At 48.1% G+C, this 24,002-nt stretch overlaps 1 protein-coding gene across 1 annotated transcript; it reads right to left on the bottom strand.

Annotated features, from left to right (window-relative positions):
• Positions 1–10,088: 10,088 nt before the first annotated feature.
• On the bottom strand, positions 10,089–22,530 carry FCAMR (Fc alpha and mu receptor). Its single transcript, XM_055370147.2, has 9 exons — positions 22,415–22,530; positions 22,198–22,331; positions 19,701–19,769; positions 19,170–19,230; positions 17,833–17,976; positions 14,334–14,672; positions 12,543–13,344; positions 11,799–11,917; positions 10,089–10,799 (listed from the first exon to the last, which is right to left on the bottom strand). The coding sequence occupies exons 2-9, from the start codon at positions 22,234–22,236 to the stop codon at positions 10,639–10,641; spliced, it is 1,734 nt and encodes a 577-aa protein (XP_055226122.2). The 5' UTR covers positions 22,237–22,331; positions 22,415–22,530; the 3' UTR covers positions 10,089–10,638.
• Positions 22,531–24,002: the final 1,472 nt, after the last annotated feature.

Genomic DNA, 24,002 nt, shown 5'->3' with positions numbered 1-24,002 from the left:
TGACTGATAAAAGAAAACAAGTTACCTAGTCACTTCTAGGCAAGCTCAGCCCAATTCAGTGATCTCTCAGTCACTTCACTCCACATTTAAAATTTAGCCTCATTGTGGAGTTCCCTTCCTTTTTGTCTCCCTTCTCTCCCCTGGGGTCCAGTCTGGAGAGAGTGGTCTTGGGTGAGGGGGTGGTCAATGTTACTGCTCAGGCAGTGAAAAGGGGTGGCCCATTATTATCTCGGTCTTGCTTTGTCACGATGCTGTGCTGGCCTTGGGCTCCAGAAGGAAATAGTTTTGTCTACTGAGATGTGACTTCCCCTGCTTGGTCAGTGGGCTTTGTCCCTGCTCATCCTGAGGGTTCTGTGGTCCACACTGTGCCCTCCTAGTCCATACACTGAGCTCCCTGGGGTGGGTCTTCCAGGCCCTCAGCCTCTCCTTGCTCACCTTGTGGGTGCAGCGTGAGTTTGACTGATCACAGACTCCTGAGGCCTTTGGGAGATCCTGTGCAGCAGAGTCACATTTTCCCCCAACATTCTTGTAACCTCCTGTGTGCCAGTGTTCCCATATAATTGGGGGTACAATGGATATCAGCAAGACTGTGGACCACCAAAGTCCTCTACAGGATGGGCGAAGGTGAGGGCCCCTCAATCTGGAATTTCCAAGCCCACCTGGATATCTCTATCATTGTTAATCCCCTCTCCCCTACTGTAGCCTGGACTCTGCCCCATGGTGGTGGGTGGGAGGGCACCAAGACACATCAGTAACTAAGCTCTCCTTTTTACTCTTCAGCAGTCTTTCTCTTCCCCAGTTCTGGGGTTAATGTCTAGCGGGAGGATGCAAGGGGAGACAAGATACGCAGGTGCAGAGATGAGACAAGCCTGGTTCTGTCAGATTATAGCTCCTTTCAAAGGATTCCCGATTTATACCTCTCTCCATTTGAACTCAATAGTCAAAATATTTGTAGGGTTTGTTTCTTCCTTCCCAAAGCAAGAAATAAGTTGTGTCCAGTTGTCCAGGCTGGAGTAGAAGTCAAGGCAGGTTCACAGAACACTAGTGTAGAAATTTGACGAGTGAAGGCTTGCAGTGAGGAAGGGGAGAACACTCACTAAATCATTTCTTCTCATGCTGCCTTGGTGGGGGTGGAGGACAGGTTGCAGATTTCCTTCCCTGCTTTTCTATTTCATGATGGTGGGTAATTTACTAGATCATGTCCTGCTGCATGTTTTCAATAGTCTCCAAAAGTGTCTTAGCTGACCCATGTCAGACACACACACATACACATACACACACACACACACACACACCCCCCCCCCCACATACCTGGAGCCCACTGATCCTACTGATCCAGTTTACAGAAAGGGGAAAATGAGAAGTAGAGCCCTGGGAAGAGGCAGGGAGTCAAAAATCCTACGTCCTATTTTGGGCTCAGCCACACGCCGGTGGTGTGATTGGACTCACTTGCTTCCCCTCTCGCACTGTGGTTTCCCCATCTGGAACCCAGTGGCCCTAAAATAGTACTATTTCCCAGCCCTGGGGGAGGAGGGACAGGCCAAGAGAGTCTATTGCCCAAATCAATAATAATGATGATAACAGCAGTGATTATACTTTCCAAACTTACAACACTTCATCTGCTCAACCCTCCCCGCTTCTTTTAAAGTAATCATACAAGAAAACATACCAGCAGAAGAACAGCTTCTCACGGGACTTTCCTGACTCTGGGACTCAGCATAAGTCACTGTGGAACACCTTTGTTTTGTTCCTGATTCTGCCTCTAATTGCCGAGTGACCTTTGCCAGATCACTTCATCCTGTAGGTCTGCAGGATTGTTTGTTCCATCAGAGGACAGTGCCAAATTGTTCCCAAGGCTCTTTCAGTTCTAGGATTCTGTGTTTTGGTTGAGCACTGTATTAGTTTCTGACAGCTGCTATAACAAATTAACACAACTTTAGTGGCTTAAGAAAACAGAAATGTATGCTCTTTCTGTTCTGGAGACCAGAAGCCTGAAATCAAGGTGCCAGCAGGGCCACCCTCCAGGCTCTAGACGATAATCCATTGCTTGCCTCTTCTAGCTTCTGGTTGCTGCTGACATTCTTTGGTGTTCTTTGGCACGTAGCTATGTCACTCCAACCTCTGCCTTCATAGTCACATTGGCTTCTGTGTATGTCTCAAATAACTCTCTGTTTCTCTGTTACATGGATGGTATGTAGGGCCCACCCAGCTAATCCAAGATGATGTCCTCATCTCAAGATCCTGAACTTCATCACATCTACAAAGACTGTTTTCCAAATAAGGTCACACTTCTGGGCTCCAGAGATTGAGACATAGACAAACCTTGGGGAAGAGGGGTGGTGGTTATTTCTCGGCCTACCGACCATGACAAGCTCAAGGTCCAGGGAGATTTGAGACATGCAGGAGAGTGCACCCCAGTTCCCCAAGGGCAAGTAGTCCAATTGAGGAGTCATCACTCACATGCAATACTGTCAAGGAACAACACAAGCCAGGAGGTAGCAAACATAGAGAGCCTGTGTAGCCTTGGGAAAAGAGCAGGGGCTCTGGACCTCGACGCCTTGGGTTCACATCCAAGCCTTACCACCTGCCAGCCAGGGAACCTTGAACAAATTATTTAATGTCTCTGGGGAAAATTATACTTACTGGATAGGTATGTTATAAAGATTAAGTATAGGCCAGGTTCATTGGTTCACACCTCTAGTCCCAGCACTTTGGGAGGCCAAGGTGGGAGGATCACTTGAGGTCAGGAGTTGGAGACTAGCCTGGGCCAGATAACAAGACCCTGTCTCTACAAAAACAAAAAAATTAGCCAGGTGTGGTGGCACACCCCTGTAGTCCCAGCTACTTGGGAGGCTGAGGTGGGAGGATTGCTTGAATCCAGGAGTTGCAGTCTGAAATGAGCTATGATTGCACCATTGCACTCTGGTCTGGGTGACAGAACAAGACCCTATCTCCCCAAAATAAAAATCTAAAAAAAGATTAGCTATAATATGTTCAGTGACTAGCATCTAATAGGTGCTTATGATTCAGCATCAAATAAACGGGACAGCAAAAGGCAAGTGTGTGTGTTTACATGTATACGTGTCTGACACTGTCTGCTAAGACAGTTTTGGAGACTACTAGGAGCATGTACCAGAACATGATGGCGTAACTAGAGTGATTCTCCACTGAATGATGAAGGACCAAGAACAGAAAAGTGAAATGACTTGCTCCAGTTTGCACAGGAGGTCATCACACAGATGGGTCTAGAACCAAGGTTTTCTAGAAAGCATTTTCCTCCACTTCCCAAAACTTTTCTGTCAGGATGAATTTTTTGGATGATATTTCTACAGACAGCAAGGGACGTCCATTTACACCCTTGGTTTAGCCAGAGAATATTGGAGATGACCAAGCCCACAGGCTCACACAAATCCAACCCTTCAGGCTGTCATTAGCTTGATGCTCCACGACCATGGGTTGACACAATCACCAACAGAGAAAGGGAAGCTAGATAGCCCTTCTTCACTCTCCACTGCTCAGCGGGCATCCCTCCACATGGATGGTTCCTTTGAGTGTGGCTTTTGCCATAAAAATGAGATAAGAGGGACAGAGGAAATGCTCTTTACTGCCAACTCTCTGCTCCTATGTACAGATCTTCACCTGAGTCAATGTTTAACCCCTGACTAGAGTCAATGTTTAATCCCAGGCCAGCCAGCCCTGCAATCCAGCATTCCTCATCTAGCCTAAAATACAGAGTCATTTTAGAATCAACCACTGAAGAATAAAATTGTAACTGAATTTGCCAAAGCTAAATAAACTCTCCCCCCTTTTTAGAGGATACTGGCTGTTTTGAATTATTCATGCTACCTGTTCCCATTAGCAGATAGTGGTATGGTGTTTGCTGACCCTAGCTGTCACTCAGTGGTAGGAGCACAGCGTTTATTCTTCCTGTTTCAGTTCTTCCTTTTGGGCTGGGGGAGAAGAGCATTGCGTGGGGACCACTGCCCTTGTTACCCAGCTGGCAATGCTGCTGGCTGGCAACATGCTTACTTGTGAAGCCACTACTTGGAATCCCACTAGGGGAGCTGGAACTTGAATGTTCCGGTTGGCTGCATTTAGGCATGTTTTCTGGGAGTTTCTGAGCCCAGATTTATGTTCAAAGGCCTAAACCTTTTCCCAGGTGAGTCTCCCTATTAAGGGGCAGGTGGGAGAGGGAAGAGTTCATTAGAAAGACCGTGACTATTGGTGATTCTCTAGGGTCTTCCTAGAGTCCTTCCTAAGGAGCTCGGGGCATATGGCATCTACAAATGGGCAGCATTGTGTCAACTCTAAGAACAACCTTAATCAGGGAAGTCAAAGGATGGCAAGCTGGGTGGTAGCGTGCAGGGACGTGAAGAGGGAAGGAAGGCCGCTGTCAGATTAGCAGCTCTAGTCTTCAGTTGGTGTTGGAGAGGTGACTCACTGGCCAAACGTGTGCATGCAATGCTCAAATCTTTTCACTTTCCTCTATGAACACACTGAGGCCCTGCCTTCTCCTTGACCACCTGCCTCCCTGTGTCACTGCCCTGATGTCCCATTCTTCACTGTTTTCCTAGCTCAGCTGCCTCTCAGTCAGAAAGTGAAAACAACATTTCTTCTGGGGCTCCCAGAGTGGGGAGGTTGTTGGTACCCTTTCTCATTTTGGCTGGTGAAAGAGTGAAGGTGGAAACTGTGGTAAGAGCCCCCAGAGATTGCCTGTGTCCAGCCCTGAGGAGCCTGCCGTGGGGAGCGGGGAGTGAAGTGGAACATAAAAGGCCCTGGAGGCTGGGCGTGGTGGCCCACACCTGTAATCCCAGCACTTCAGGAGGCCAAGGGAGGCGATCACTTGAGGCCAGGAGTTCGAGACCAGCCTGGCCAACACTGTGAAAAATACTCTACTAAAAATACAAAAGTTAACCACGCATGCTGGCGTGCTCCTGTAATCCCAGCTACTCAGGTGGCTGCGGTAGGAGGACTGCTTGAATCCTGGAGGTGGAGGTTGCAGTGAGCCAAGATTGTGCCACTGCATTCCAGCCTGGGCGAGGGAGCGAGAGTCTGTCTCAAAAATAAATAAATAAATAAAAATAATTAAAAAAAAAAAAAAAAAAGAAAGAAAAAGGCCCTGGAAATGGAAAGTCAGCCATGGTCCAAAAGCTCTCTCAATTCTTCTTTGGGCCTAGTCCCTACACTCCAAAGAGCTTTGATTCTCTGTTTCTGAGAGGCAGGGACATATGAGCAAACCTTTTTTGAGGTTACCCAACCATTGTCCTATGTGCTGTTACCTCCACACCCTGGCTAGGGAGAAGCGGAAGGAGGAAGATTTTTGGAGTAGACATCCAAAGTCAATAGGTGGAGTGTCAGGTGACAGGGCCCAGCCCCTCTCATAAGCCACTGGGGTCCTGCTGAAGACTTGCTGTTTCCTTGTTCCTGGTCTGAGCCTGGCTCTCGGCCCAAGGCTTGCCTGACAGGCAGCGATTGGAAAAATAGCCCCCGTAATCCCCTGCAGCCTGTGTTCATCTGAGCCTCAATGTTCCCATCTCTAGAATGGGAGTGTGTTTCTTTTTGGTGATGTATATTGTAATTAATTTGTAGTTGTCTGTACTCCACTGGCAGAGGTAGGGAAGGAAAGTGCTGGCCCCGTAAAATGTTTAGATTAGTTGCATTTGCTAATCAGTCTGATCTTCCCATGCCAGGCCCTAAAGAAGCCACAGTCTGAATTCTTTTTCTTGAACTCTTGTCTGAAATGAAACACAGTATCTTCAGACAAATTAGAGCATTCTGAAAACACCTTTGGACACAGTAGTCCTAGCTTTCTTCCTCTTCTCTAAAGTACTCAAGGTTAGGAAGCCAGAAGTTTGCCACTCAGGGAAAGAAGTAGCCTTTGTTTGACCCTCTGTGCTCACAGCAGAACTGGTAGATCTGTATAGAGGTAGCAAGTAAGTGAGCAGTGGGAACAAGGCCAGAGGTGGCAGAGGCAGAACATAGAAGAGTTCAGATCCTACTCAGCAAATGTGTGTCTTTTTGTTGTTGTTGTTTGTAGAGATGAGGTCTCACTATGTTGCCCAGGCTGGTCTCAAACTCCTGGCATCAAGTGATCCTCCTGCCTCGCGCTCCCACAGTGCTGGGATTACAGGCATGAGCCACGGTGCCTGGCTTCAATCAATGTCTTTGATGCAATGCATCCAGGAGGCAAACAGTGGTCTGCAGGCCAGGGGCATTGGCACTGGTGATCGCCACATGCCTGTAGAGGTGCAGCATGGGGTTCTCTCCTAAGGCTGCTGCTTCTCTGCTGCCCACATGGGTTTCAGCTGGCCCCTTAGAGAGTAGGCAGTAGGATGACAGCTCATCATACTGCTGACAGTGAAGGGAGCAGGCTGGCCCGGGAAGGCCAGCACCTGTAAACCAAGCTGTGTCACCGTATGAAAAATGAAGAGCTTGGTGGTGCTGGACCCTGAATGCAGGGTTTGTTTCTTTCTGAGTGGAATCTCCATTCTCCATTCCACATTAGTCATGCTTTCAGCTCTGGGATATCTGTACCAGGTGAGAACAATCAAATAACCTGTGTCTACTTGGCTGCAGTGCGTTATGGGTCTCTCTGTGGAGGTATCTTCCCCTAGGGCCTGACTGAGGCTGTTATTAAACTGATTTTTTATGTCTCAGACAACAATGGGCTATTGGAGGAGAGGAAGAAACCTCCAACGTATTAGCAGAGAGCTCTCAAAAGTTGGCTTAGAGTCATGCATTTGCCCCGAGTAAGCTGAGACAGATGGACATCCCCACAAATAAAGATCTGAGCTCCTTTTATACATATGTCAGCAAGGACCTCAGGGCTGGTGCCTGAATTTTTAGCTCTAGTTCCGGCTCTCTGAACTTTTTTTTTTTAATGCCTCATTAGGCCAGGGTTGTAATAAACTAGTTAGGTGACTAAAGAGAACCAATTCCTGGAAATGATTATGAAACCTTCCATGCACGAGCCTAAGAAAGAGAGAGAGAGAAAGACAGAGAGAGGGAGAGAGAGAGAGAGAGAGAGAAAGAAAGAAAGAAGCAAACCTTTAGAGCTTTACACAGGAAGGGACCTGACCAGATACTCAGACTATACGTCCAAGCAAGGGGGAAGGCAGGGGATACAAAGATTGAGAATGCAGCTGTGGAGGTGGGGTGCTTTGCATGAAGTCCCAAAGTCCCAGTGTGCCCTTTCCTGAGTAGTGTAACTTAACTTATCTGGTCCTCAGTTTTCCCATCTATGAAATGGGAATGATCACACCTACCTTAAAGAAATGTTACCGTAACTGTGATACACAATGTGAAAACACCTAGGATAGTGCCTGCTGTGCAGAAACACGTTAACAAGCAGTAGCAGCGTTAGTAAGTAACAGGGTAAAGAGAACTGCAGAAATGCACCCGTACCTGAGAATCTGCTTGATCTTGTGAAAATCAGTGGTCTCCCTGTATCCTCGATTAGATTCTAATCCTAAGTTAGAAATCCCCAGGGAGGCTTCCCTGATTCTGGCCTAGGGATAGATGTTTGCCTGCCCCTCATCTCAGTGGTATAGGCATCATGCTAGCCGGAGGTATAAGATGAAAAACAACAGCACTGACAGTACCAAGTGGTGGAGGTGGCCTCCTCTGCCAGTTTGGCCTCTGGCCCTTTAAATCAACCCTCCTGACTACTCCATGGATCAGTTAGCCCATAAAGGAGAGCTGTGAACACTTGGGGCTTCCCCGCTTCTCTCCCTGAAAGTTCTTACTCAGATCTTATCTCTGCCCCCTCCAAACTCTTGGCCCTGGGACTCTAATCTGGCTCTGCCCTGGCCTTTTGAACTCTTACCAGCTCCACCTCTGGTGGAGCTTAACTTTCCCTATAACGGCCTCCCTGCTAGAAACGCTCCTGGCTCTAGCCACGTGGTCAACACTCTTGCTGGGCTGGTTGTCTCCTCCCTCCCCTTCTTCCCCCAAGATGGGGTAGTCAGACAGAACATTCTAGCTGCTGAATTCCACAGTGAAAGTATTAGAGCCGTTCGGAGGAAGGAGAGGTCCTGGAGAAAGGTGGTCAGGGAAGCCCTTGAGGAAGAATAGGATCTGATCTCCAGATCCGAGCGGGAACAAAAGAGTCCTGTACAATTTCATGGCTTAGTCCAGGGATTGGCAGATTCTGGCTCAAGGGCCAAATCCAGCCTCCCTCCTGTTTTGGGAAATAAAGTTTTGTTGGAACACAGCTGAGGTCATTTGTTTCTCGATTGCCTGGCTGCTTTTGTGCTGCAACGGCAGAACTGAGTAGTTGCCATAGAGACTGTATGGCCTGCAAAGCCTAAAATATTTACCATGTGGCCCTTTACTGAAGAGTTGGCCAACCCCTGGTTTAGCGCATCAGGCTTCCCCAAACAGTGATGTGAGGAACTCTAGCCCCTTGGGACTGCTTCAATGAAACACAATAATCCAACACATCTGGGAAACACACATAATGTCCCCATCCCGAGGTGTGAAAACCCAGGGTGTTTCACAATACACCTTCATATAGCAAAGGCTCCAAAAGATCCTGCATAGAAGAATGTTTGTGGTTTCCCAGCATTTCCAAAACTTCATTAATCTACCAAACCTCCTTTTCCTCAGAACACCTTTTCACATCCTGAGAATCTAGCATTAGAAACAGTCTGGGTGCTGGGCCCATCCCTGCCACAAATGAGAACCAATTCCTGGAAATGATCATGAAACCTTCCATGCACTAGCCTAAGAGAGAGAGAGAGAGAGAGAGAGAGAGAGAGAGAGAGAGAGAGAAGTGAGCCTTTAGAGCTTTACACAGGAAAAGACCTGACCAGATACCTAGATCATAAATCCAAGCAAGGGGCATGGCGATCCAGAACATAGCTGTGGAGGTGGGCTGCTCCGAGTGGCCTTTGCTGAAGTACACACCTTGCAGAGCCTGCTCCCTCATTGGTTGAATGGGATCCATGATGTCTGTCCTATCTCCGTTACGGGATTATTTGGGGCAGGTAATTGAGAAAGCGAACAGGAAAATAGTCTCGAGGGACGACTGTGGTATCCTTGATTTTTGACAGTGAGTTTTGCTTTGGTACAATGCTCAGCAATGGTGAAGTGAAAAAGGCCCTGAACCAAGGTCACGAGTTCTCTTTGCTAGTCCTCACAGTGCTATAACTAACTGGGTTAACTGGGTGACTTTAAACAAGCACCCCCCACCTGTACCCTTAACCCTGTTGGGCCTCAAGTCCCTCTCTTCTAGAATGAGGATATTAGACTAATCTCTAAAGATCTGTTAGCTCTGAAATTCTGCGATTCCATGTGGTTAGATGTGTGCAATTTTCCTACTTATCCAAAACAACAGGTTTCTCTTATAAGCCATAAAACCGGCATCTCCTTGATTTTCTTTGTACAGTGTCTGTGTTCAGAACCAGATATAAGGAGGTATTACTGAAGGATTTCTGTGCTGCTGACAGCTTAGAAGGCAGGACTAAGCCTTCCGGAAATGTCTACCTGGCAATTCTCAACTCGATATTGGTGCCTATTTTTCCTTTCTGCCTCCACCGCTCAGGCTGTTCCATCCAACAATGGAGCCCAGACAGTTTGCCAGCGGATCTGGCAAAAGAAAAGAGTGGATGTGATTCCTGGAAAGGCAGTGGGGCCTAGGGTGGAGCGAAAGTTCCCTGACAAGCATGAGGTGATGTAGTTACAGGGCAGAATCCACATAAAATTCCTCTCTTTTGTCTCCCACCTCACCCCCAAAAACCGTTTTCCAGCTTCACCAACAGTCCTCCATATCGAGGATTTATAAGCAGCTGAACAAGAAGGTCTTTATGAAGAAAGCAAGAATCTACTGAAAATACCCTGCTCCTCCATGAATGTAGGAAAATCCCAGAAAATCTTGGCCGGGTCAAAAGGTCTACGGCACAATCAGCCTGGGTGGGTCCAAATGGGGCGGGATGATGTGAGGAATGGGTGTTTGCCCTTTTGATCTCAGCAGAGAAACCAGCTGCCTGTGGGGTCATCTAGGGGACTCCCAAAAGGAGGGGCAGAAGCCCAGGGGGACCCAGAGTTCTTGCAGAGGAAGGGTGCCTAGAGGCCACTGAGCCCCCAAGTCAATCAGACACAGGTATTTATTGGGGTCCTACTGAGTTGGAAGTTCTCTGGGGGCATCATGAGACAGATAAAATGCAATTACTGCCCTAAAGGAGCTTAGAATCTACTTGAGAAGGCAAGGCTGGTACACTTAAATATAATTACATGTGAATGGGAGGCTGAGTGCTAACAGTAGTCAGAAAAGGAGCCCCCAGCAAGGGCTGGGAGTGTTGCTAGGGGATTTGTCACTTTCCACACTGATTGGAAGCCTCTTCTATTTTCAAACATTCAGGAATGGAAATTTCATGCTTTTCCTAGGTGACCTCTTCCAGTGTTTCGTACACCGTTCTTGAAGTCTCCTTTGAGTCATCTTGTCACCTTTGGACGTGGATAATGCTTGACTTTCTTGGGCCCAAGGACAGCCAGCCTTTCTTCCATGGGTGGAGCACCGGCTGCATCAGCTTCTCTTCCCACAGGTGGAAGAAGGATGATGGAAAGAGGCTGGGGTCCTGAAGGCCTTTGATCTTGGTCCTTCTCCCGTGGTAACTGAGCAGTTCATATTTCTGTACCTCAGGGTCCTGGATTTCTCTCTGGGGCAGTCAGGCTGGCCCCAGCAGGAAGAGAGTCGTCCTGGAGCATCTTTCTTTCCACATGGGGCAGCTGGTCTGGTTGGGGGTTCACTTCCAGAAAATGTGTCATCTGAATTAAGGTGACCCTTTCTGCCTCCTGAGCTGCAGAGACACAGAGCAGACTGTGAGGGTTCTGGGTAAGGATAGCACTGACTTTGATTTCCTAAGAACCACTCCCAACCACTGCAAGTTTTCAAGAACTTTCTGACACAGAAGCAATGGAGCCCTAGTTGGCTAGGCTAAGCCAGCCTAGCCCCTGATAGGGCTTGGACTTCAGGGCCTGGGTCTGAGAACCTTAGCCTCCTCCACTTGCGGCCAGAAAATCTCACCCTTTCTTCACTAGGTCTACATATCACAGAGCCCTCACTTTAAGAGTACTTAAACCTGGGCATGTTGCTCTCAGAGAATTTTAGCTGGGCTTTGCCGAAGGGGGAAAATGCGAGGTTTGATCCCAGGTCTGGGCCCTGCACTCCTGCTCTCTGCTGCCAGGGTTGCTTATGAGGCTTACGGTTAACATAGGCATCACAGCCTTTGTAATCCTCCAGGAGCTTCTCCTTATGCTCTGGGATGCCATTGACACATAAGTACAGAGATAATTTCTAATTTTATTGATTACAAACCAAGGCAGTTTGGGCAGAGTGGCTCACGCCTATAATCCCAGCAATTTGGGAGGCCAAAGATCACTTGATGTCAGGAGTTCAACACCATTCTGGCCAACACAGTGAAACCCCATCTCTACTAAAAATACAAAAATTAGCCAGGCATGATGGTAAACGCCTGTAGTCCTAGCTACTTGGGAGGCTGAGGCAGGAGAATTGCTTGAATCTGGGAGGCGGAGGTTGTAGTGAGCCAAGATCACACCATTGCACTCCAGCCTGGATGACAGAGCAAGAGTCCGTCTAAAAAAAAAAAAAAGAAAGAGAAAGAAAAAAGAAAGAAAGAAAGAAAAGAAACCAAGGCCAAGAGTGGTTAAATGGCTCAGCCTAGAATTTAGCTCTTCTACATTGAAAAGTCCTGGCAGGACTCTACCCCTACCCAGCCCTGAGGGTGTCAGGTGGGAACCAGAACTCTTCTATCTAGCCTTGGGGCTACTCAACTCACAGGTCCTCCTTCTCCAGAGCTTCCTTTGCAATAGAACCAGAGCCATAAGCATAAACAGGGCCAGCATGGTAGAGACAGGAGCCAGGGTCCGAGAGCTGCTTTCATCATCTGGAAAAGTACTACAGTGGGGATGGAAAGAGCACAGGGGAGAGGAGGTTGGAGCTGGGCAGAAGATTAAAGACCATTTACCCACATCCTTACTTTACAGATTGGGGAGCTGAGGCCAAAGCAAATGGGCAGCCCTGGTTCCCATGGCTGGTTAGTGTCAGAGCTGGGGCTAGAATCTCTGTCTTCAGGCTTCCAAGCCTGAATCCTTTTCCCTCTTCCATCCATCTGTGTGTGGGCCCTGCGATGCCTCCCAGTGAGAAAGAGGACTAGGTGGGAGCCAGCGACTCCAGCCTCAGCACTGGGCTCTGCCACAACCTTTCCTTGTGGCTTCAGTGCATCACCCCCTCTCTCCGGAGCGCCTATTCTTTATCTTTAAAAACAGAAAGTCCTAATGAAGGTTCCAGCCTAAATATTGTCTTTCTATCATTTAGATATCACTTGAAAACCACATGGAAATACTCAGGGAGTGTTCTCACAGCAAGGCCCCTTGGGTGAGGGAGGGCATCCGATGTGTATGTCACTGTCTTGTGGGTTCAAAGGGAGAGAAGTGAGCAGAGGGAGAGGGGCCTCCCTTGCATGCCAGGGATGAGGCAGATGTGGGCCCCCCCACAACCGGGAGAAGGTGCCTGGGGTTACCGCTTCACGGACGACTCCTTGCCAGGGGGTCCCCAGGGTCCTACTGCCGGGGCCTGGCTCAGTGTTGCTTGGGGACCTCTGTCTCCAGTGGCAGCATCTAGGTCCCCTGCAGCGCTTCCTTCCCCAGATGCTGCCTCCATGCTGGTCCACACATCTGCAGCTGGAGTTCCCAAGATCCACACATCTGCAGCTGGAGTTCCCAAGGTCCACATGCCTGCAGCTGGAGTTGTTTCTCCAATGGAACCCTGAGATTGTTGCTTAGAAACCGGCATTGCTTGTGGGAGGATTTCCCAGGCCAAAGTTTCTGAGACCAGAGCTGGTGGCCCAATGGTTCCTAGGACCTTTTTGGCTGCATCAAGAGCTATCCTGACCCCCTCTATGTCCTCCCTTGGCCTATCAGCCTTGGTAGTTGTCATCTCCCTCCTGTCCTTGCTGGCTCTAGCCCTGTTTGTCACCGAGCTTCTGGTGCCCTCCCAAACACCTTCTGTTATATTGAACATGCTTCTGCTCTTTGAAGGTGGACTCTCTGGAATCGGAGCTGGTGCTTTGACAGAACCCTCTGCCCAGCTGCCTGTCCCTGGAGCTGCTGGCCTGGTTGCTCCTGGGGTTCGTCTTCCCTCAGCTGAAGCTGTAGTCATGCTGGTTCCTGGAGTTGAAGCAACTGTGTCCCATGCTGTCCCCTGTCCTAAGGTCTGGGTGGTTCCTGGGGTCCATCTGTTGGCCACTGGAGACGCTGTTCCATAGGATCTCATGGTGAGCTCCCCAGCAGCTGGAGTGGCTGTGGGGAGGGTGCTGGCGGGACCTGTGTGGACAGCAGAGGGAGGCCACATGGGAAGGCTGGCAGGCCACCTACTGGATTCGGCAAAGGACACCAGGTTTAAAATGTCTGCTAAGTGGAATGCAACCTCACTAAGAGTTGCAGTCTTTGACCAATAGGTTGGATAAAATAAAAAATAGGAAAATGTTTCATTCTCCAGTTTGTGGCAAACATTCTCTCATCTGTGGCAGACACTGACATGTTATACTCCTATTTCCTTCTCCCATGCCCACATATTTTCTATCCAGCTGTCTTGAATTCCCAAGCTGTTTTCTCCAGAGGCCCACCGCCCAGCAGGTATTGTTCTTCAAAAAAGGTAAAAGAAACACTCCACTTCTAGCAGAGCAGCCCGTTGCAGCAGGCGGCTGGAGAGCAGCATCTAATAGAACTAACCTGCTTTCAGGCTGCCTCCTGTCATGCTGTCTCCTCTGCCAAGTGGCCTTTCACAGCCCGGAGGCCCTTCCTATGCTCTGGGTGCCTGACTTGGGATCAACAAACAGAACCTGCTGCAAAGGGCCTAGGCCTGGGAGCTGTCAGATGTCTGCTGAGGGACTCAGCAAGAGTCTGTGTGAAGGACAGCCCAGTTGCAATTCTTCTGTCCTGCCTGTCACACCTCCTCTGCAGTGCTGCCGCTTCTCTGCATGTCTGAACAAGCAGCTATCAGGATCCTAAGAAGCCACATTATCCCATTCTTGGAGCCGTCTCCAAATATATATTTCATGACATTTGGGGGACACAGGTGGGAGAGTGTACATGCATTCACTGGGGAAGTTTTTCCTAAAATCTTCCTTTCTTTTGAAGGCAGCCTTCTTCTAAAATGAAAGCCTACTTCTTAAAGTCTTTGCCTTGCCCCAGCTTTTCATTGTCACTTCCCTAATGTTTCAAGCCCTTCTAGGTCTCTGAGGCTTCTCTCCCACTTTCTCCTTCCTAGAACTTGCTTCACCAAGCTTGGCCCATCAGCCATCAGCTCATACCTGCAGAGATGGTCAGATTCATGCTTAAGAACAGCATGTTGTTTTCACTTCCAATGCCGCAGAGGTAGCATCCGATGTCATCCGGGGACAGTTGGGACAGCCTCACCACAAAGAAGCCTCTCTGTGGAAAATCTGTGAGGGCCACACGGTCACGATAGCGATGGTGAGTATACTGGTTGGTGGACACAATGGTCTGGCAGATCCATCTTGGGGGCCCCAGACGGCACCAGTACTTCCTCTGGTGCCTGTTGACAGATGAGGGGGCATAATGGCACTGGATGGTGACAGCTCCTCCAGGCTCCCCTGACACCAGCCTTGAGCCCTTCAATGAATTTGGAGCTGCAGACAGAAGGAAGTCAAAGGAGAGGAAGTGGTGAGCATAGTCACTGTTTGGGGACTCACGAACTCTGAACTCTGCCAGAATTAGGGGTCAAGTCAGAAAATACCACTGTGAACATGGAGCAGAATCAATATAAAAATGGCAGAACTCAGCCATTGGGAAAGCAGATGTTGTCCCAAGGTATGGAAGATGAAAATGTAATCATAATGTTACCCACCCTGATAAGCTAACACTTATTCTGAGCTATCCTGGTCCATCCAGAGCCTGGATTCCCCTGTGCTCCAATGCAGATGTTTAAAAAGATGCCATCTAAGCACACATGAGGGGGCTGAGGCAACATCTGACACTCACTCGCTCAGTCACTCCTCACTGTAGATTTAGACAACACAGTCCAAACCATGCCACCAATGATAACATTAAATGGTAATCTATCATCAAAAGACAAAAATATTCACAATTATAAACAAGGACCCTTTCAGGACAACAGTGATGATTCCCTGATAGAAGGGCTCTGGTTTGCATGGAATGTAAAAGACAGATGCTAAGCAGTAAGAACATATCAGTGTACCTTTCATCTGCAAAAGACGGGGAGTCCTGAAACACAAGAATCCCCTTCTGCTTGGTGGGTACCTGTCTGGACCAGTGGTTGCAAAATTTTTCACACTAGTCACTTTTCCATAGAAACAGAAACAACCAAATGCCACCATATAAGCACAGATGAGCAGTACTGTGAATATGTCTGCTTGGCAACAGGCCTAAGGACAATTCGTAGTTGAACCACATATATGGCCAGCTTCCTGGATGACTTAAATGTGATGGGGTGCAAGCAGAAACAAAGTTCATTCTTTCTCTCACTGCCTCTTCATACCTTCTCCGTGGACATCTCTGATCCTTGCTGAAATTTCAGGCATAATCTCATGTATAGTAGCTTTCTTTCATAATTTCTCATGGATAATAAAGAGCCCCGCCTAGTCTAAACTTATACATCCAGTCCAGTCCAGTGAAAGATCACAACTCCAATCTTTTGCCCAGTCAAAACCCTTTCCTTTCTCCCAGCTGGGCTTGGAGTCTGTCATGGAGGAGGGGGGCATGGTTGGGGTCTCTTGCTTTGCTCTATCCCTTCCCCTGTTCAAAGCTTCTGTTTGGGGGTCCCTCCAGAGTTGGGCAGAGTGGGGAGAGGAGAGGTGAATGAGACAGTTGTGATCTGCCCTTGGTGCTTTCTGGGCATGGCAGATGACCAAGGCTGCCTCTTTTTTGCCTACCAGGTGTATTTTTAGCATATATGGCTGTCGTTCTCTCCTTATGAGAATTGCAGGTTCTTCTGCTGGCCATTAGCGGCCACCACCCACAAGCCTATGACTTCTAGCTATCTGCCCTGCTCTGCGGTCATAGTCCCCTCTGGGTGGCCCTCTAGGTGGAGGCCCTGCATTTAACACAGGAAGTACACCTGTGTCCTGCGGTCAGAAGAAACTGGGACAAAGGGCATGCTTGTTGAGTGGCTTTCTGGAAGTTCCTCCTCTTACTTGGCTTAAAGTGAGGAGAAAGTGATGTCTCCTGTCCCCTGGGACAAGTGGAGGGGACCACAACACAGGGACATCTCTCCGACAAAGCCCTCACAGTGAGCTCTGCAGCCACTGATGATTCTCTCCCTCCTTCATTTGGCCTGGACAGCTTCCCACGGGGCTGTTGCTGGGACCAGCTCTATGTGTCTTTCTACAGCCCTGTACACGTGGTTCAACATCTTGCGGTAGGATGTGGATGCCTGGCACCTATCAGTCTGTTCTGTCTTTAGGACGACTGAACCCCAGAAAGTTCAGTTTAATATCCTTGATTTGTTTTGGATGTTTGTCCCCTCCAAATCTCATGTTGAAATGTGATTCCCAATGTTGAGGGTGGGGCCTGGTGGGAGGTGATTGGGTTGTGGGGGAGGATCCGTCATGAATGGTTTAGCACCATCCCCTTGGTGCTGAATGAGTTATTTCTCAGTTCACATGAGATCTGGGGCCTCCCCCCACCCCTTCTCTTTTCCCTCTTGCGCCATGTGCTGTGCTGCTCCTGTTTTGCCTCCCCTGTAAGCAAACGCTCCCTAAAGCCTCACCAGAAGTCAAGCAGATACCGGCACCATGCTTCCTGTACAGCCTGCAGAACCGTGAGCAAAATTACACTTCTTTTCTTTATAAATTACCCAGTCTCAGGTATTTCTTTATAGCACCGTAAGAATGGCCTAATATAATCCTATTGCCAGGAACAGTTAAGCAGTTTGTGGGTGCCAGAGCAAAATGAAAATGCAGGACTTCTTGTTCAAAAGTTATTAAGAATTTCAACATGGCAACAGCAGAGCATTAAGCCAAGTACCTTCTGAGTATGGGGTCCTGTGTGACTGCACAGGCCCAGGAAACCTACCCTGCCTATTATGTGTGTATTCAGGTCTAACTGCTGGAAGAGTAGAGGTCATAAATGTTATGGCTGTACTGATACTCACTGTACGTTTCATTAAACAACACACCCCAAACCATGCCACTAATGGGAAAGTTAAATTACCATTTAAATTTACCAAGTTGTGCATATTTGCAATATTCACAATTACAAACAAGGACCATTTCAGGACAATAGTGATGATGCCCTGATAAAGTGTGCATACCCCAGATTTCAGGAATTCCCCTGATCTGTATGTGAAACATTTGAGAGGAGCAGGATTCCACTAATCAGCAGGATGGGGTGGTCTGACTTCACAATAGAAAGCTGATTAAGAATCCTTAATCAACCCTTGCAAATGCACATAATTTTTTATTAATACCAAAGTTAAGAACCAATACCTTAAGGATTCATTTGATAGATCACTGATCAATAGCTCTTTGTTATATACAATAATTAAGGTTTGGGAAATTTTATATTAACTACCATAAGAATTCAAGACCAGGCCAGCATTTTAGGGTCAATGTGTGCCCACCTGGGGGCCCTGATGCCAACTCCCTGCCCATCCATGGAGGTGGGTGCCCTGGCTCTCATCCCCTCATTGTTACTCAGCAATTGTCTATTGCTATGGCTTCCATTAGGAGAGGCTAGGGCTGCCTATAGCTGTAGGGAGCCTGACTTGGTCTGAGAGAGCCTGGGAAGTCTGAGGTCCATGGTCGAACAAAGGGAGGGTAGGGGTTGTACCTGCAAAGGAGCTCTCCTCCCGCCAGCAGAGGGGCGAGGAAGGCGTGAGTGTTCCCATGGCCCGGAGATGGGTCCTGGAGGGGAGAGAGCCCTCCCACAGCCATCTCGGATGGGGTCTTTTTTGTGGAAGGGCGAAAGAAGAACCTGCAGCAAAGGAAGGAGATGGGTCGTCAGGGGGCCATCCATGTGTCCACAAAGGCACCTGCAGAGGAAGAAGCAAACAGCCAGTTCCAAACCCCTGCCAGGCCAGATAGCTCCAGGCCATCCATCAAGTAAGAGCTGCCTGCCCTCCTGCAGCTTCTCCCTCCCACTGCTACCACCTTGCTGGGGTCTCAAGCAGCAGCTGCCTAGATTGGGAGGAGAGGGGTGGAGAAGAGGGAAGGCAGCAACCACACCCCCTTCCTGGACGGCAGGCCTTGAGGGGATGAGGGAGTATACCTTTAAATGAAGATTAAAGTGCTGACCAAAGTATTTAACTGGAAACTTTAAATGATCAAATTTAGAACGTTTGAGACTTAAAGCAATTAATTTAGGACTATTACTTAGCAGAAAAATCATGGGCCTGCCTGAGTTGTCGTTTACTGAAAAATTTTAAAAGGGACAGCAGGAGATTAAAGAGGTGGTGTGATTTTATCACGCAGAGTGCTTACTCAAATATTGGCTACATTTTTTGTTTTTGTTTTTGTTTTGAGATGGAGTCTCGCTCTGTTGCCCAGGTTGGAGTGCAGTGGCACGATCTCAGCTCACTGCAACCTCTGCCTCCAGGGTTCAAGCGATTCTTCTGCCTCAGCCTCATGAGTAGCTGGGACTACAGGTGCGTGCCACCAGGCCCGGCTAATTTTTGTATTTTTAGTAGAGACAGGGTTTCACCATGTTGCTCTGGCTGGTGTCAAACTCCTGACCTTGTGATCTGCCTGCCTCAGCCTCCCAAAGTGCTGGGAGTACAGGTGTGAGCCACCACGTCCGACCTTATTGGCTACCTTTGATTCATTAAAACTCTGATTTGTTTTTAAGCCAGTTGTTAATCCTTTTTTTGGTATTATGATGGAATTTCCATTCATTCATTAATTTATTCAGTCATTATTTATTAAGCATCTACTTGGGACTAGATTCTAGGTACTGGGTACTCTTGGCACATACTCACTATGTTCCTCAATGGTTCCCTATTACCATCAGAATAAAATCTACTACAGCATGGAGATGGAGCCATTTGTCATCTGAGCATGGTTTATACCTGGACAGTTTTACCATACCAGCCTGTGAGGACCTTTAGGGCAGCCTGGAAGACTCAGGTCTGGTTTTGTAAGCCCTGAACCTGGGCTGGGTTTGGGACTCACCTTGTAGTAGGCACAGTATGAGGAAGAGGGGCATTTTCCATCCCGCCCTCCTGCTGGTGACCTGCAAAAAACACTCTAAATGAAAAGAGGCCTGAGAGAAGCTGGGTGAGGGTGGTGGGACTTGAGAGAACAAGCATCTTCTCGCTTTGAGATCTCGGTTTGCTCGGCGCAGGGGCTGGGTTGCAGATATCTGAGAGTAAGACAAGCACTTCCCTCCCTGAGAAAGCATGACTTTATCCTCACACTCCTAAGCATGCACATTTTGGTCATGTCCACGAGGCCAAAATGTCCCTTACCCTTGAGGGTTCTGTGTTCAGAAGAGGTGAAACTCCCTCTGTAGGATTCTAGCCTGGGCACCCACTTGCCAGCCTGGAGCTCTGAGTTTGTGGGGAGCACCGTGTAGTGGAAAGGCCACGTTTGAAGTCCAAACTCTAGTTGGAATTGTGGGACCTTGGAAGGTTAGTCTCAGGGATTCGATTCCTTTTCAGGAGAATGAAGGAATCTGCGTGGGGTTGTTGTTACACAGCTTACGTGAGATTGTGGTAAAGTGCCAGCAATGAGCCTGGAGTAGTCCACTTCTCTTCCTCTCCTCACCACTTCCTGTTTGCAGAAGGGGAATTGGTTTTTTCAAGGGAAGATTTCTGTTTCACTGTTAGTATGCCTCTGGTTAGTAACAAGGAATTAAAAATTAAATCTCAGACCAAGTAGCTCTCTGCACTAGGGTGCTATTCTGTTTCTTCTCCACAACTTCTAGAAAGCCCTCTCTGTCCCCCCATCCACACTGACCTTCACCCCACTGTGGTCTCTCCCACTGGCCTGGGGAGCTTCCAGAGGGGACGGCTTTGTATTTCATCCCTCTACCATCATGCTCTGAAAGGGGATCTAGCACATTGTAGATGTGAAATGCACACCTATTGTGAACAGTAACCCTCCTCTTTTAATGGACACCATACTGATCACTACACAATGGTCTTTTATCACTTGCTAATGAAAAAGACAGAGATTGTGGCCGGGCGCGGTGGCTCATGCCTGTAATCCCAGCACTTTGGGAGGCCGAGGCGGGTGGATCATGAGGTTAGGAGTTCAAGACCAGCCTGACCAACATGGTAAAATCGATCTTTACTAAAAAATACAAAAATTAGCCTGACGTGGTGGCACGTGCCTGTAATCCCAGCTACTGAGGAGACTGAGGCAGTAGAATTGCTTGAACCCAGAAGGCAGAGGTTGCAGTGAGCCCGTGCCACTGCACTACCACTTGGGTGACAGAGTAAGACTCTGCCTCAACAACAACAACAAAAAAGACAGAGATTGTACATTACACTTCTCTTGTATTCCCCAGAGGGTATTCATGGATGCTTTTTGATGGATTAAAAATCTACTCTTTGAATCTATCTATTGCTTCTGTTTCTGAGACCTATAGATTTTTGAAAAAGCAAACTAAAGTTAGCCGTTGAGTTTTTCTTCCTACTCTAATAGGTTCCTCACTACTGTTAAGGACAGGCGCTGACAGTCAATGGTTTGGCCCATGGGCAGAAACCCCCTCACTCCCCAAACAGTTTAAGACATGCAAAACCACTGGCCAGTTTGGGACACAGGCTGTGCAGGAGGGAATCACAAAGAGGAAAACAGGGAATAGGGGAAAAGAGAAGGCAGACGAAGTAGGAGAACAGGGAGAGAAAAGGAGAGGTAGGAGGTGAAGGAAGGGAAAATGGAAGAGAGAGGACAGAAGAAGAGAAAAGTAGAGAGTCCATGGGGTGGCCCTGAGCTTGTTTTCCTGCAACTAGATTTGGCAAGTTGTCGCCTCAGCTTGGCTCTGCCCAGACCTCTCCACTAAGGCCTTTCCCTGCTCTATCCAGTTTGAGCCCCAAGAATGGCCAGATCTTTAAAAGTCCATAGGCTCTTTACGCATCTTTCTGTGCCTTCGCTGTAGCAAGTCCCCTAGCTTGGGCACTGCGATGGCAGTCTCAGACCTTTCCCTGCCTTACAAAGCTTCCTGTCCCCACCTGGAGACTCTCCCAGGGTGTTCCTGCACCTAACTCATAATTTGATTAATATTCACCAAGTCCTGGCTGATTCTGGGGCTGGTACCTAGACTCCCCCGGGCGAATTTTTCTAAAGCACTAAGTGCTGATGCAGCACATGTTGGGTCCAAAGTCTCTGCATCATACCATCCAGTTCCTCTGAAGTCACCGGTGCAGCAATCTCTGGGCTTCAGGGAGAAAAGCCGGCTCCGTGGGGCAATGAGGAAGCAGGAGTATGAGATAAAATGTTTCCAGGGAGTTATCAGCTTTGATTGGAGGCTGGGAGGATAATACTCAACGGAATGTCTCCAAGTCACCCTCTCTGCCAATGACCTTCAGAAATCCTTTCTCCAGGAGACAGGGGGCCATAATTCAGTAGCCTGGGGCCACAGGCTTCTGTTACTGCACACTGCGTTTTAGGGGATGAGACCATATGAGGGGACTCTCTTGTCCCTCTCATCCTGCTGGGAAGGGCATGCACCTCACCTCAGCTTCAGCGCAGGCTGCTTGCTGCATGACTTCCCAGATGCCTACTGGCCCTCTGAGCCCCAGTTCACTCCTATCCCCTCCCCACATCCCCTGGGCAGCAGATAAGAAGGGAAGGAGTCAGTGTAGTATAGAGGAGAGAGCACAGAATCAGGACTCAGGAGGGGCTGCAGCAGCCTCAGGCTGCTGCAATAACTTGGCCAATGTTCTGTTCCTCTCCTCTACAAAAGAAGAGCTTTGACCGCATGTTCTCCGTGTTTCTTCTCTTTCTAACGTTTTTTTGGTTCTAAATTACCCAGGACTTCTAAGGAACCATGCACTCTGGTGGGTGTGAGCAGAATAATAGGGAGCTGAGAGGGAGCCCCTATGTTCTGGACTCTAGAACCCTTACCTGGCCTCCTGGGAAGGAGCCCACCTGCTCTGGGAAGGGCACTGAGGAGCATGTGTGACAGCTATGGCTGCAGTTCACCCCCCACATTCAGAGGCAAGATCCCAACCTCCAGGAGAAAGCGTCATTTCACCTTTTGTTCTCCAGGCTTCACTGTGGCCTCTCCATCCATCTCAGTCCAGAAACAAGATCCAGGTGGACTTTTCTTCTCCTTATGAGATGCAGGTGTTTGGACGACTTCTAGTTGCTCTTCTTTAAACCTGGAGACTGAGAAGTCAAGGTGGTATTTTGGAAAGCAGCTGGAGCTAGCAACAGAAGGTCGGGGTGCAAGGCGTAGCTCTGCCACTCACCTCAAGTCACTTCTCTTTGGATTTTATTATTTATAAGAGGAAGCCAGTCCTAATCCCTTGTCGTTCTTACTGTCACTTATTCCTGAAGAACTTTTCCAGGGGTGGTAACAGTAGCTTCAAAAAAGAAAACACTGATCCATATCCTTCCTCCTCTTGTGTCCCCTTCAGGGGTCTCAGACTATTTAGGGTGCCCCAGCTTACCAGCCCATTCAGGCATCTCCCAGACAAGTGATGCAACAACTTGGGCAGGAGGGCAGGGAAAATTCAAAATTCAGGAGAGGAATTCCCCTGCCATTTGGCAGGCAGCTGGTGCCCTCCAGCTGACCTGGACCCTCCAACTCTCATAGAGAAGAACTTTGGGCAGCTTGGGTCACTGACTTCAGAGTTGCATGAGCTGGTGGTTACTAATTCACGTCCCTGACAAAGCATAATACAGTAAATGAGATGATCTTCATGGAAAGAGGACACTGAGAAGTGTGGCTTACCCAAATAGATGACACAGTTGAAAAATACCCCTATATTTACCTTTGGAAAATAGTTTATGGGTTTTTCTTTTCCTTGTAAAAGATGTGATCTTCCAATCTCTGTTGGTCTCAAACTGACATTAAAATGGCTTGTACAGCTGAAGCACTCAACAATGAATGGGCACAAGGGGATGGGGGGTGCTGCAAGCTGCAATTAGGGACCTTCACTAGGACCCCTGATAGATATGATAATACGGCACCTCTGAGCCAATTAGAAAGGGCAACTCTTCCTTAAGAATAAATTCAGTTGGTATATTGTTGTGTAATTTGCTGTAGCCATAGATGGCAGCATGTATTCTCCATGCATTTCCCCTTCCAAATTTGAAGGCAGGTTGAGGGTAGAAATTGAGTCACTGAAAGCAACAGAAGAGGAAGAGAAACAACTCTATGGGGTACTTGGAGTTTGGCCATGACAGGACAATTGTGCATAGTGTGTGCTGGTAACTGTGTGCACAGCTGTGTGTGCTGCTCTCCCAGGACTTGGTCAGCAGCTTCCAGTGCTAGAGCTCCAGATCTTCACCTCCATCTATAGCCTCTCATATTAGTTAAAATACATCTACAATGTGAATGGTATCTCCTTAGTAATGGTGCTCTTGAGCAGTGCACAACCTGAAGAACTGTATACAGTGGCCTTGCCTTCTGAGACTGGTTTCCAGAAATGAGTGACCTTCATGTAGGTGGTAGAGAGGTAGCTAATGCCTGGCCAGATTCTCCCCTTCCCCTCCTCATGGAGCAGTATAGTGTCATGTTTGATCACATAGACTCTGGAGTCAGACTCCCCCCTCCTCTCAGTTAAGATCTCAGTTCTACTTTTTACTGGGAAAATGACATGGATCAGGTTACTTTTTCTCTTTAAACCTAGTTTTCCTAATCTGTTAAACAGGAGAAAATAGCACCTATCTCATAAAGTTATTATGTGGATCAAATGTGATAACCCATATAATTCAAAGTTCTTAGCATGCAGTTAATTTTCATTAAACATTAGCTGAGAATATTATTAGCTTGGCTTGTAGCAAAGGAAGCAGGTGTTTTATCATGATCAAACTCTCAAAAAAAATGCCTTT

Source organism: Gorilla gorilla, chromosome 1 (assembly GCF_029281585.2).
Source record: "Gorilla gorilla gorilla isolate KB3781 chromosome 1, NHGRI_mGorGor1-v2.1_pri, whole genome shotgun sequence".
Classification (NCBI taxonomy): domain Eukaryota; kingdom Metazoa; phylum Chordata; class Mammalia; order Primates; family Hominidae; genus Gorilla; species Gorilla gorilla.
This window is presented reverse-complemented; position numbering and strand designations above follow the sequence as displayed.

Bases quoted from the DNA above. Each gene is read 5' to 3' on its own strand.
- FCAMR (XM_055370147.2), bottom strand. From the start codon at position 22,236: ATGGATGGAGAGGCCACAGTGAAGCCTGGAGAACAAAAG. The intron at 19,231-19,700 runs GTAAGCTGTGTA...TGTTTTTTGCAG, and splicing joins GCACTTTACCACAATCTCAC to GTCACCAGCAGGAGGGCGGG. The intron at 13,345-14,333 runs GTATGAGCTGAT...CTGTCCACACAG, and splicing joins GAATCTGACCATCTCTGCAG to GTCCCGCCAGCACCCTCCCC.